At 39.7% G+C, this 12,776-nt stretch overlaps 1 protein-coding gene across 8 annotated transcripts in view; it reads right to left on the bottom strand.

The window, feature by feature from the left end:
* APBA2 (amyloid beta precursor protein binding family A member 2) overlaps positions 1-12,776 on the bottom strand; it is a 202,525-nt gene that overhangs the window by 41,227 nt on the left and 148,522 nt on the right. For 7 of the 8 annotated variants that reach the window (XM_074966195.1, XM_074966201.1, XM_074966196.1 and 4 more), the window contains 2 exons: positions 7,423-7,568; positions 3,099-3,134 (listed from right to left, as the gene is read on the bottom strand). In XM_074966195.1, the coding sequence (XP_074822296.1) occupies positions 3,099-3,134; positions 7,423-7,568 (182 nt within the window). The remainder of the gene's footprint in view (positions 1-3,098; positions 3,135-7,422; positions 7,569-12,776) is intronic. The other variant, XM_074966200.1, reaches the window with a different exon arrangement.

Below are 12,776 nucleotides of genomic sequence, written 5' to 3'. Positions count from 1 at the left end.
TAGTTGCATTGTAGCAAAGGGAATTTTAATTTTCCATTTAAAGGGACATCTCCACTGATCACTTCAAGCAAAATGTAATGTTGAATAATTACATTGCTGAGCTACTACAAAGGCAGCTATTCAAAGGTGTTTCCATACACATGCAAATTTAGTATTAGAGGACATTTACTGCAGAGGAAGAGATATTTATATTTTGTGGGTGAATATGAACTTTCAGAGCTCATGGATGGTGCTGGATTGACAGCCTGGGGACCAAAATCCTCTATTTATTGACATAACTGGAGAAATGGCATGGATGCTTTCCCACGCTGTCTCACCTGCATGTCTCATCCCTGTTCTTGAGGCACCACCAACAGACATCAGAGAGTAGTCTATTCTCCATACCTATTCAATCCTTGCAATTGGTACTGGAATTACTAAAAAGGATGCAAATCAGAGCTAATTGTTGTGGTGACTTAGTTTTTTGTGGACACCATTAGTTGAGAACTGAACTGAGACCCAAATTATTTCACATAAGGCCAAATGGCTTTCAGATGATAATGGGAAGTTTCTTACTGTGTACAGTAACTGGAGTTCTTCAAGATATGTTCTCCATATGCACATTCTACTGGTGATGTACAGAAAACTGGATGGAGTAGCCATGTGTTATTGTGTCCAGGGCCCATTGGTCAGTGGTGATGAAGGATCAAGCATGCCTGAAGCAAGCTAGCGGATTTCTAGAATCATTGGAAGTAGAGCACGTCTCTCAACCATACCATCAAAATGAGTGTTTCTGGGATTGGGAAGGTTAGTTGATTTGTGACAGAGCAGTGGGTTGTCCCCTCCTGTAGAAAAGCTGTCATTCCCTAGGTAGTTCTGATGATCTTTGGTGGTAGAGGGGCTGGGGGATTGGTCTCTGTGAAGAATATGATTGTTTTATGTGTTTCCTCTGGAGAACTGGCATGTAGACTACAAGGGAACACAGGGTGGCTTATGAGTCCTTCAGCAAGTGGAGGGCCTTGTTTGTCTAAGAGATGAACAATTCAGCTCCCTCAAAAGGCAGATCTTCCATTGTCGTTTGGACTTCTCTAGGGAATCCCAATCCCTCAAGTCACATTGTCCATCACATAACAACCACCATTGCCACTTATCTTGCAGTTGTATCCACCATGTTGAGCGCTGCTTGGAGACTTGTCCTGGCTACAAGTTGGCCATCTTTAACTAGCAGCATGCAGTCCATGCAGACCTCATTGGGCAGGCTATCCACAAAGACAAGCAGTCTGTTGTGTATACAAGTCATACCTGGCCATTATGGCCTGATAATTGGCCAGGAAAAACTGTAGGCTTGTTGAGGAATAGGCTTTCTGGTCAAATAAATCTAGTCTCTTTGGCTCCCGATCCTTTGGTGTGAACCTGAATTGTTTTGCTTTTTTATTTGTCATAGTGACCACAAGGGAGAATGCAGTCGGGGGGTGGTGTAAAAGAATTCCACACCTTTCAGAGGCGCCTGATATTTTTAACTGCCTTGTGAGACGGGGAAATGGCAGAAGTGCTAAATGACTTTTTTTTTTCAGTTTTCACCAAAAAGTATAATAGAGATTGGACATCTAACATAATCAATGCCAGTGAAAATGAGATAGGATCAGAGGCTAAAATAGGGAAAGAACGATTACAGGAGAGGGTGGTTCAGAAGCAGATCTCATGGATTTAATTATTAGGGAAACCTGAAGGTGGGCTTCTGTCCTCCTCTCAGGAGCTGAAAGACTTGCAAATCATACATTTACAGTGATGTGTGATTCTCCCACAGTAGCACACAATAGCAGCACTTTGAGCTTCCATCTGAAGCTGGGATAGCTCCCTCACATGAAGGCCCGCATTTGAATACAGGAGAACTGGACAACGCCATACCAGTGACAAAAAGCAATTCTAACAACTAACAGTTGCAACGAGCAACCAAATGATTACAATTAAAAACCATAAAAGCCAACATTATAAACTAAACTGTAAAAACTACTGCTAAGAAGTCTAAGGGAAAGGTTGGCAGTCTCTTGGACAATTAGGTTTCCACCCTAAGCTGTGAGACGTTGAGAGGAACTGAATGGCAGTCTTTGTGCCTCACCCTTATATGCCCTCACAGCGGAGCATGAGGATTGAAGACAGTATGTACACTCTATGGGTACTGCTGGCCACAAAGATTTAGATCTCTAGCACGCACGTGAGGTGCATGCGCACCATCAGTGGAATGTGCATATCGATAAGCACTCGAAGGAGAACGTCTGGTCACTTCTGAGTTCTGTTGAATTAGGATCAGAGACCTAGAGGTGAAAGACTCTACACTCTGAAAGACTGCACTCTGCCTATATCTGTGGATAAAGAGAGGACTTTGTTCTCCAGAGGGTATCCACCCAGGAACACTCACCAGCGCTGAATTCAGTCAAAAAAAATTACAAAACAAAAAAATGCTTTATTTTAAAATTATATTCCAGGTGGGTCAAACCACGTGCAAAGAGTGAAAGCCATATTACACTTTGACAAAGAACTAACTGCATCACTTACAGTCAAGACTATCACAAATAGTGAGATCCACTCTTATGACAGTTTTGACAATTACATTTAGTCTGACCCTACTGATGTATATTTTGTGTAATTGGGTGAAATATCTCATCAGCAAATTGTGGTAGTTACCATCTTGAGTTGGAAAATTAAACTGTGCATGTGCTTAAATATCCAGAATAATTTAATTAATACAAACACAATAAGTCACAGTCATATCAAATAACATCATCAGCATTAATTGCTTCTCCTGTTAAAACAAGCATAAGCATTAGATTTTTAAAAATTCTCTCTCATCAAATTGGCTGTTTACTGGGACTGAACAAACCACAGGACATTGTGATATTAAACAGAAGAAGAGCAGCAACAGACAGGCACTCCAGCAAGTGGAAGATGAAAGAAATAAACAAGTGTTTCTTGTTCCATCCAGTGGCCGACTATTAAACAAGTAAAACCAAAATTACAACTTTATGAGGATTTGTAATGAAAAATACAACACTCCACAGGGAGCAAGGACAACAAAAGTTTAAACAAACATTAGCATTCAAGAAAAACAGTTTACACACCGCTTTTTTCTTGATTTTAGCCGCCTTTTGCATCCTCTGAGGAGCAGCATAAAAAAGAAAGCAGACAGTTGCACACAAAGAAAGAGAAAAGACAGTGCGTGAAGTCAGGGAAACCTTTTGATTATGATTCCAGCCTCTTAAAACTCTTATTTGCAACAAACAAACAAACAAACAAAAAAAGGAGGAGTGATTGGTTTACAAGCTATACAGGTTTGAAGCATATTGGCTCTAATGGAATAATGTACATTGTCAAATGGGGTTATGCATACTGTCAACTGATTACAGAAATACTGTAGTGTGTTGTCTGTTAACAACTGCTCATTACATTTTTCCTGCTAGATACACCACTACCTAAAATTGCATACCAGGCACTTACATGTGCACTTACAGGATGTCCAAAGCCCATATTTATTCATTCAAAGAGATACAGTTGTACATACAAAAGTCGTATTAGTCCCAGAAGTACTATTAAGGCACTAACACTTCAACATCAGGCTATGTCTATAATATGGTAGCTCCTACAAACTATTTTAAATGAAGAGTTTCATGCATCAAAATATGAAAGGCGGGTAATTCCCCTTAAATTTAAGGATACAGTTTCCTGAACAAAAGGATTTAAGGAACACTTTGTCTCTCATACCTTTTAGATCAGGACAGTGCTTAATTTGTAATGAAAGAGGTGCTGGGGCTCAAGCAATAGGTGCTGGAGCTCAAACAATTTTTGTAACTTTCATAAATGATGCGGCAAACCCAGAGGCGCCAGGACTATGAATTGCCAAGCTTAGAGGTGCCAGGGCTGAGCCCTGGCACAAAATAAGCACTGGATCAGGATCAAGTTTCATTGGAAGCTTTTGAAATGGACATGTGCAGAGATCAGATACAGAACAGAACAATCTGTGGATAGAGCCTGGACAACTCTTCAGAAGAGAGACTGAAAATGTGTTGAAGGAGAGTCAAACTCCAAAAGGCTACTTATTTTACCTGTGTGGTTGTTGCCCTAACAAGCTGCAAAATACCACTCAGTTATGTTCACTGTATAGACGTGCATGTGAATGAAAGGTCCAACTAATTTCTGTATGAGTGTGTTAATATTTGTGGGGAATCAAACATATGAAAGAAATATATGCAGTTTTAATCTGTTTGCAGAGCATGGATGTCCATGGTAACTTAGCATTCCCTTATGAGAGTTAGGGAAGAAGTAGGATCTACAGTGTGATAGTTAACACAAAGGGCAGGAGTGTATGTGACACAACAATGCACATTACACTTAGGTATGACACTGTGTGTATTCTCTTCTAGACCCTACAAAGAATCCATGCACTTACTCTGTCCATTTGGTAAAAGCCAATGGATTCCAATTCAGTAATCTAGTACACAGCTTTTGCCACCAGTGATATCACACCTCTCTAATGCTGCACACTTTTTTATTGGGGGGGGGGGGAGGGGGGGAATCAAACTCCAAGTGAAGTTAATGGAAAGATGCCCATCAACTTTAATGGGAGTTGGACCTGGCCTCTAATGAGAATATTTGATGCAGCTTTGGCAGTTATCCAAGTCCATCTCTAATAGCTTTAACATTATCTGTGTTCAAATTCACTCTCACTTAATGACACCTATAGGAATACTCATTTATTGTGGCCCCCAGTCTTCTTAAAGAATGAGCCTTATCATTGCCCTATGAAGAATGGTGAGGGAACTGTCATCTGTGTACAGAGATTTCCCTGGCCCATATGGAAGGGTGTGAGAAACCATACAAACTATTCAGGGAATCCACGCAGAAGATGTATTAGCTTTGGCACAGGGGACCTCCATGCTGAGGAATTCCCCTCCCTTAAAAAGCTGAACTGAAGCAGTGTTATTTGAAAGTTGGGGAGGAGTCGGGGTCCCAGGAGAATTGAGGATGCACAGGTCCTCCCCACACACAGCCATGTGGACTGGCAAATATTGACACTGCAGTCACAACTGAGTCCAGACCCCTTTCTTTCTCTGTGGGAATGCAAACCAAAAAAGGCAGAGTTTAGAGGAAACACCAGAACAGGAACTCAAAATTATCCTCCCACCAGGGATCCCTTCTACAGATTTTTCCTCTCCCAACCAACCTCTCCACCATATTTTTGGATTTCTCTATTTACATGATGATGAAGCAACTGCAGCTACTTAGCATATCACTATTTAGTGAGCTAAAAGCACCCATTAAAAAGGAATTTCCAGTAAATTAATTCTGAACCAGTACTGCTCTGCCAGAGAGAGCCACTACTTCCATGCCCCATGAGACAAAGTGAGCTTGGAAAAGCAATGCTGAAAAGGAATATGTGTCTAGTTTTTTGCTCATTGTACAAGAAGTCTATTCCAGAATGACTCTCCTGGTGAAAGGCAGATTTTGAAGTGAGGTTATTTCAAAAAGTTTGCAGTGCCTAAATAGCCCTGCCCTCCAAAAGAAAAACAATGATCTGAGAAACATCTTTGAGACCTGCTTGCAGTACAGTAGTTGCACTATCTACAAGTACCAAACACTCAAATAAAACTGATTAGTTTATAAGCTTCGTATGTACTGCCAAAGATTTTGTGACTCAAGCCATTAAAAATGTGCTATAGAGAAATTATAGATAAGAATTCACTTCTGCAGATCTTTATTAACACTGAAAACCACTTTTTTCTTATAACTGTAGTGTTACTTTCAGCTCTGCCTCAAACTTCAGATACCGCAGGGACATCATTTTTCAAGTACATCTATCAAATACATTAGGCTGAAGTACCTCCAAGTTCATCCACACTGGACTTCTATGCATCCTTTTTGTAACATGCCAAGTTACTATGCCTCCTATTTCTAGCATGTGGAGACAATACATGATAATGACATCTCTTACTTCAGCTACATTGGGGCTGCTTTGCACTTCACTTCAAGTGCACTTCAAATGTCACTAATGTTTTTACAAAGTATATTTACAAAAGGCACAAAAAGGTTACAATTTTATGAATAATAAAGCCAGCCACTCTTGTAAGTTAGGCCAGGTCTATACTCAAAAATTAAACCAACCTATGCTCAGGGGTGTGAAAAACCCACATCCCTCCACAATGTAGTTAAGCAGACCTAACCCCCGGTATAGACAGTGCTAGGTCGACAGAAAAAACATTTCTGTTGACTTAGCTACTGCCTCTTGGTGAGGTGGATTAACAAGGCTGATGGGAGAATCCCTCCCGTTTCTGTAGTGAGTAGGTACACTGATGGGCTGCTGCAGTTGTGCTGCTGTAGCACTTCAAATGTCACCAAGTCCTCACTTCTCTTTTCTTCTCTGGGTTTTCTATGAAAATTATAGCCACATTAATCATGTGCATACATCAGACTGCTATACAAAATACGAAGCTGAAAGCTTCTACCAGGACTGCCTTACACCTGACAGTTTAGCAGCAGAATTAATTATGTTCCTTGGTGTTAAATCACAGTCAATGCTCATGCGGTGCTTGTGACTTCTCAAGAATCTCATGAGCAGGAATTCCAAGGTTTGGAATGCTCAAGAATCTGTAGCAGCAGAATAACCACCTTCAACGCCTTCCAAGCCTTTCTAAAGTCCAAATCAAGAATCAGTAAAGATGTGTGTCTTGCTGAGCAGATTATTAGACCCAAACTGGGTGTCTCCAAACATATGCCGCTTCTACTGATTAAATTATTTTAAATGAAATATGTATTTTTTTTTGATTAACACTTCAATCTACACATTTCATATCATGTCCTTAACTACATGTAGATTGGATGTAATGGTAGAAATCTAAATAAATCAATTCTACAAAGCATAGCTAAAAAAATTCTCCTGCCTGGATTATATATTCAAATAAAATGCATTTATTTTATTGACCACAGAAAGCATAAAATATTTCCATGCAGATCCATGGTTTTAAGTGACACAAACACAGATCTGGTAATGAACCTTCTTGCCTTAAGCAAATAATATTTTGATGTTTTTGAAATGCTTTCAACTGCTTACATAACCAATTACAGGATCTAACATGGCAACAGGAAGAAATCAGTCATAAACCAGTCTTCTATGCTTTACAGTTGGAATATTTTCTTATTATAGTCTGGATTTTACCTTTAGTACTTATACTGTGCAATTTGGAATAGCTTCTGTAATAATTTATATTTTGTTCTTCAGAGGATTTGTATGTTCTACAAAGCTAGACACTGGAAACAGTGAGGATTTTCACATCAGCAGATATGTATTCACTTGAGTGCACCTCTAAGTAGGTTTGAAGCTTCAGATATTTCAGACTATTCAGAGTTCAGTTATCAAGGGAGTCTATTCTACAGATCATAAAAATCACCTGCCTTGACACGGCTCACTGCCTCTTGAGCTTGCATCATTCTTATATTTTTGGAAGGGTTACGTTCTGAGAGCAGCTGTGTAGAACCCAAGTAATTGGCTGCAAAGATGATTCCATCAATGAGATCTTCAGGTTCACAGGGTCCTGGAACTACAGACAGGTATACAATTATTACCTTCCAAAAGGGAGTAGGGCGACAAAAAACTTAATCAAGGGTATTGATACTTGCATGACCTTTCCTAATACATTTCTATACTTACAACAGCCTAATTAAGAGAAGCATTGCAGAGTCCAGCACACATTAAACAGTACACTTATTTCCCATAATTATGACTCAAACACCTAAAAAGCAAAAGTGTAGTATTTAAGATTCTGCATAATATTTTGTTCTTGGAATTGGAGAGTAGTTCATTGTAGCATGCTGCTGTGGGAAAAATACAACAGAGTTCTTCACTATACTAGGCCAAACACTGCTCTCAAATGCATGCACAAGCTTTCTTCCAATTGATATTAATGTAACATTCATAATATGTTACATGTATTGAGATGTTCTTATCTGTGGGCCAAATTCTGTTCTTCTATTTGGGCTTCTTGGTACCCATATTTGTCAATGGGAATGAAAAAAGTGCACAGATTGCCAAAATCTTTGCCAAATACAGAACCTTGTTAGCTCACACTAATGACTGAGACACCCATGGGCAACAACTGCATGTTGTGAATCAGCAAGTAAGGAAACACAAGAACACTTCATGTATCAAATTCTAGGGTTGATACAGCTAGGTGTGATGTAGGGGGTCAAATGTTAGAGCATCACATCCAATGTACAACAACCGGTAGATCTGAGACAGAGTTATTTCTTTGCTGTGGTGGATGATGTTAATGCAAAAATGCACAATCAAAACAGCACTTCATTTCCTACACCCAAGAACTTTAAAAAGGAACAAAAGCTGTGAGGAGACTCTTTGTGTCTGTGTCACTGATGTTTCCATTTTAAAATAATACATTTCTTATGCACACCATAACTCTCTAAAGTTACAGAAGTAATTCTGTATGCAAAAATACACAAAGAAATTAGGAGGACGGTGATACAAATGAGCACTTAACATCTATTTTACCAATCATCATCTATGTTAACACCCCCCCGAAAGCTCTTACGCTCTTCTTATTGAATTTAGTAAACTGCCTAACATATGGAAAGAAAAACATTCAAACACTGAGTAACACTGCGGGCACACCACAAGCATGTCCTGCTACAGGCATTTGGCAGAGGTAGGAACGACTCAACAGATAGTCTAAGCACACATTTAGTAGAAAAGATCGTGTTTCACAGAGAAGGCTGTCTTCATTGGGCAAAGAAACAGTAAAGAGATCAACAACCCTTTGTAGGGCTGTCAGTCAGGCAAAAACATTGGTCAGAAACAGAAGATTTGGAAGACATTTGTGTACTTTGCTTCAAGAGAGGACCACCACTGAACTTCAAAGCCTGAGGACAATGCTACCCACAACGGAAAAGAAGCTGTCTTTGTGCTCTCTGGCCACATGATGTACCTGAGTTCAGGAACAGATTGAGACAGACACCTTCCAGACTTGTACAGATGGTATAAACTAATAACTGGGGAATAAAGAAGTCCAAATAGCCTGCCAAGGATTAACACTAAGGGTAGAGCTGCACAGCACATCAATCACCCCATCCATCTGAAAGAAGGGAAGATGCCAGATGGCAGCTGAAGAAGAGGAAAAAGTGGACAGATTAAAAAAAAAAACCTGGAGTCAAAAATGAAGAGAAAATAAGGATATGTGGAACTTATTTTTTATGAATATTACTCAAATTTAAGCTCCAATCCAGCAAAGCACATATACACATGTTTAGCTTAATAGATAGACTCACTGACTTCAGTGAAAAGAAAAAAGAAAAGGAGTACTTGTGGCACCTTAGAGACTAACCAGTTTATTTGAGCATGAGCTTTTGTGAGCTACAGCTCACTTCATCGGATGCATCCGATGAAGTGAGCTGTAGCTCACGAAAGCTCATGCTCAAAATAAACTGGTTAGTCTCTAAGGTGCCACAAGTACTCCTTTTCTTTTTTCTTTTTACGAATACAGACTAACACGGCTGTTACTCTGAAACCTGACTTCAGTGAGATTTTCAAATTAACTACCATTTTACAAACTGCTTTAGCAACTGCCAGGATAATTTTCCAGGGATGGAAAAAGGAGAGGCGGCGGGACGGAGAGAGAAATAAAGGATGGTATTTATACTGTACTTGTGTTATGCTCATTTCCTTTATTTAATTGTTAAGCCTTATTTTCAGCTTGATTACATCAACACTAAAGAGGCAGTCACTCCACAATTTTGGCACCAATCCCTTGACTGTAAATACTCTGTGTTCTCCAACAGCTCTACAACAGGAACTTGCTATGAGCCATATCAACATGCCAAGCTGCTAAACCATCTCTCCCAAGTAAACAAATTAATTGTGTGAGGGGGAAAAAGGGGACATTGAATGGAGATGCTAATTTAATTTTAAAAAAACCCCAAACCCAACAACAATTTTCTGGTAAAGTGAACTTTCTTACGTATATAACCAACTGAACTTGTCTGGTGCATGCATGGGTAAGCCCTTGAACAGGAAAAATAAATACCATGCTACAATGCATAGAGGTAGCTACTCGCATCTACTTTAATTCGTGGATACTTCTAATTCCTCGTTGTCCTAAATGCTAATTTTAAAAAAAATCATCAAACACAAATTAAGTGTGATTAAACCCTTAAATTTCTTCATCAGAAAATGCTGCTGCCTCTTACACTTCCATACAGACCAAACGTCTGACTGCTATAATGTCAGCCTGCTGCAGAAACAAAACAGTCTTGGTAATTCGGTAATCACAGTACATTTTAAAAAAATCAATACTAACAGCCCCATGGTCTCCAGAGGCCTAACATTAACTAACCAACATTAACACAAAGTGGAGCAATTTGTTCGGTTAGGGAACACTGCAGTTTCAAACTTCCGAAGGGTAATTATTTACAACAATAGGCCAGATTTTGCTATAATCTAAACTAATGTAAATCTATTGCTAATCCACTAACCTCAATTGAGTTACTCTGGATCTTGATCAATGTGACTCAAAGCAGAATTTAGCCCAGTGTGCTGGGGAGAGAATTTTTTTTTAAATAATTGAACATACTTTGACAGTACCCTCTAAAAAATTAGAAGGAACCTCAACCAACTCTGTAGGAGTCTACTCATCAAAGAAACTGCATGACCAGTTCCACAGTGGGTCAAGTCATTTGCCTAGTATCTCAAGAATCAATTACAGTGGGTGCAGTTCTAAACTACTGAATGAGTAAGAACAATCAGAGCAAAAATTCCACAAAGACACCAGATTTTAGATTTGTGATCCCATCTAATGAGCTAACTTCAGCACAGTTTCTCTTTAAGGTATTCTGCTCCCCTCCACCATGCTTCACCAAAAAGGATATATACCTTACAAAGAACTGATGCATCTCTTTGCTGAAAGGCATATAATGCCTTTTCAGGCCTAGCTTTTCGTCTCATGTATCTTTTTCTCTTCCACAGCACACAACTAAACATATTGGCATAATACTTACAAATCCTTTCCTATACAATCATTGGCAAGTCAAGCAATGACCAGAAGTCTGATCCATAACACAGCAGGATTTGCAACAAAATACTTCAGAAAAGGAACTGACACTTATCTACAAATATAGGCCCCCTACCCTGTTTTCTTCACACACGCCATCTACTGAATTCAAAGGTGTATAAGGTGCTCATGAAATGCAGGGTTTGGTTTATCCTTGGCAATATCCCATGCTTTGTAAGTCTCTATAGGAATAGATTTTTGTCTCCATTTCTGTTCCAAAGTACTGGGAGACTACTTGAAAGGCACTTTACCTTCACAGACATCAGCATTCAGTTCTGTGTTTCCTCTGCTATATTTAAAGACATCACTAACACCTCGAGTGGAGCATGGAGCTATAATCCCTGCCCTACTTTAGGTGTCTATGTATTACTGACTGTTGCAAAAAAAAAAAGGGCCATGAATTCATGTCATGTGTTCCCAACAGTTTAGGGACAGTGAACATGACTTTCAGCTTGTTTGTTTTAAAAACAGATTTATTGTAGAAGTAAATTATTAACCAAAAAAGTCTCAAATAATTTTATTAATGCTTCAGTAGGGGCAGCAAAGTGTGTCTTAAAATAGCTTTATTTATAAGGTTTTATTTCAAGGATTTTGATTCCCCTTAATGTATCTCCTTCATCTTTTCAAAGAGAAACTTTAGTGGATGATATTGGCAAGATCACTATGCTATCAACAGATGGTGGTTGACTATATTGTTATCACAACCTCAGCAACATTTTTTACATCTTATATACCAAGAGCTTATACAAAGAGGCAGTGGGTAAGGGGAAGCATGCTATGTGGATAAATCTTCCAACAGTTTTCCATCAAGAAGGAAATGGAGATATCCTTCAGATGAGAGAACACATCTGTGCAAGTGATGTAAAGAGCATTACTGCAAATTGCAAGGGGTCAAACTGGTTAACCTGAGTGGTCCTTTCTAGATCAATTATAGCTTTTGAAAATGTAACAGTTCACATACATACTTGGCTATGGTCCCAATTCATCCGATGAAGTGAGCTGTAGCTCACGAAAGCTCATGCTCAAATAAATTGGTTAGTCTCTAAGGTGCCACAAGTACTCCTTTTCTTTTTGCGAATACAGACTAACACGGCTGTTACTCTGAAACCGGTCCCAATTCAGCAAGGCACTTAAGCGTGTCCTTGACACTAAGCAAGTATGTAAGTCTTAGGCCTTCTCTACACCGATAGATAGACTGCGAAGTAACTCCCAAGGTGTACACACTGCCAAGCCACTTAGTACGTAGAAATTCTTCAGTTGCAGCATTGCAAAACAACCACCTTGACGAGAGTTGTAAGCCTTACAGCGCAGAGGGTCCAGCGCTGTATTGGCAGTGTAAACACATTACAGAGCAGAAAACAATCAATTGGCCTCCGGAAGTGTCCCATAATCCCTCAAGTGGCCGCTCTGCTCATTGTTTTGAACTCAGCTGTCCTGGAGACGTGCCCCTCCCCTTTCAAAGCTCCATTTCTTACAGCCCTTGCATGCTGTGCTGATCTATTCCAGGACACAAAGCAAACCATTAATGTGGAATGCTCGTGCTGTTGAAGACAGAGGCTGGTGTGTGTGTGTGTGTGTGTGTGTGTGTGTGTGTGTGTGTGTGTGTGTGTGTGTGTGTGTGTGTGTGTGTGTGTGTGTGTGTGTGTTTAGGGAGGCAGGGGCTGATGTTGGGGTTTCCCTCTCCCCCTGCCT

The sequence above is a fragment of the Natator depressus genome, chromosome 10 (assembly GCF_965152275.1).
Source record: "Natator depressus isolate rNatDep1 chromosome 10, rNatDep2.hap1, whole genome shotgun sequence".
NCBI classification, from domain to species: Eukaryota; Metazoa; Chordata; order Testudines; family Cheloniidae; genus Natator; species Natator depressus.
This window is presented reverse-complemented; position numbering and strand designations above follow the sequence as displayed.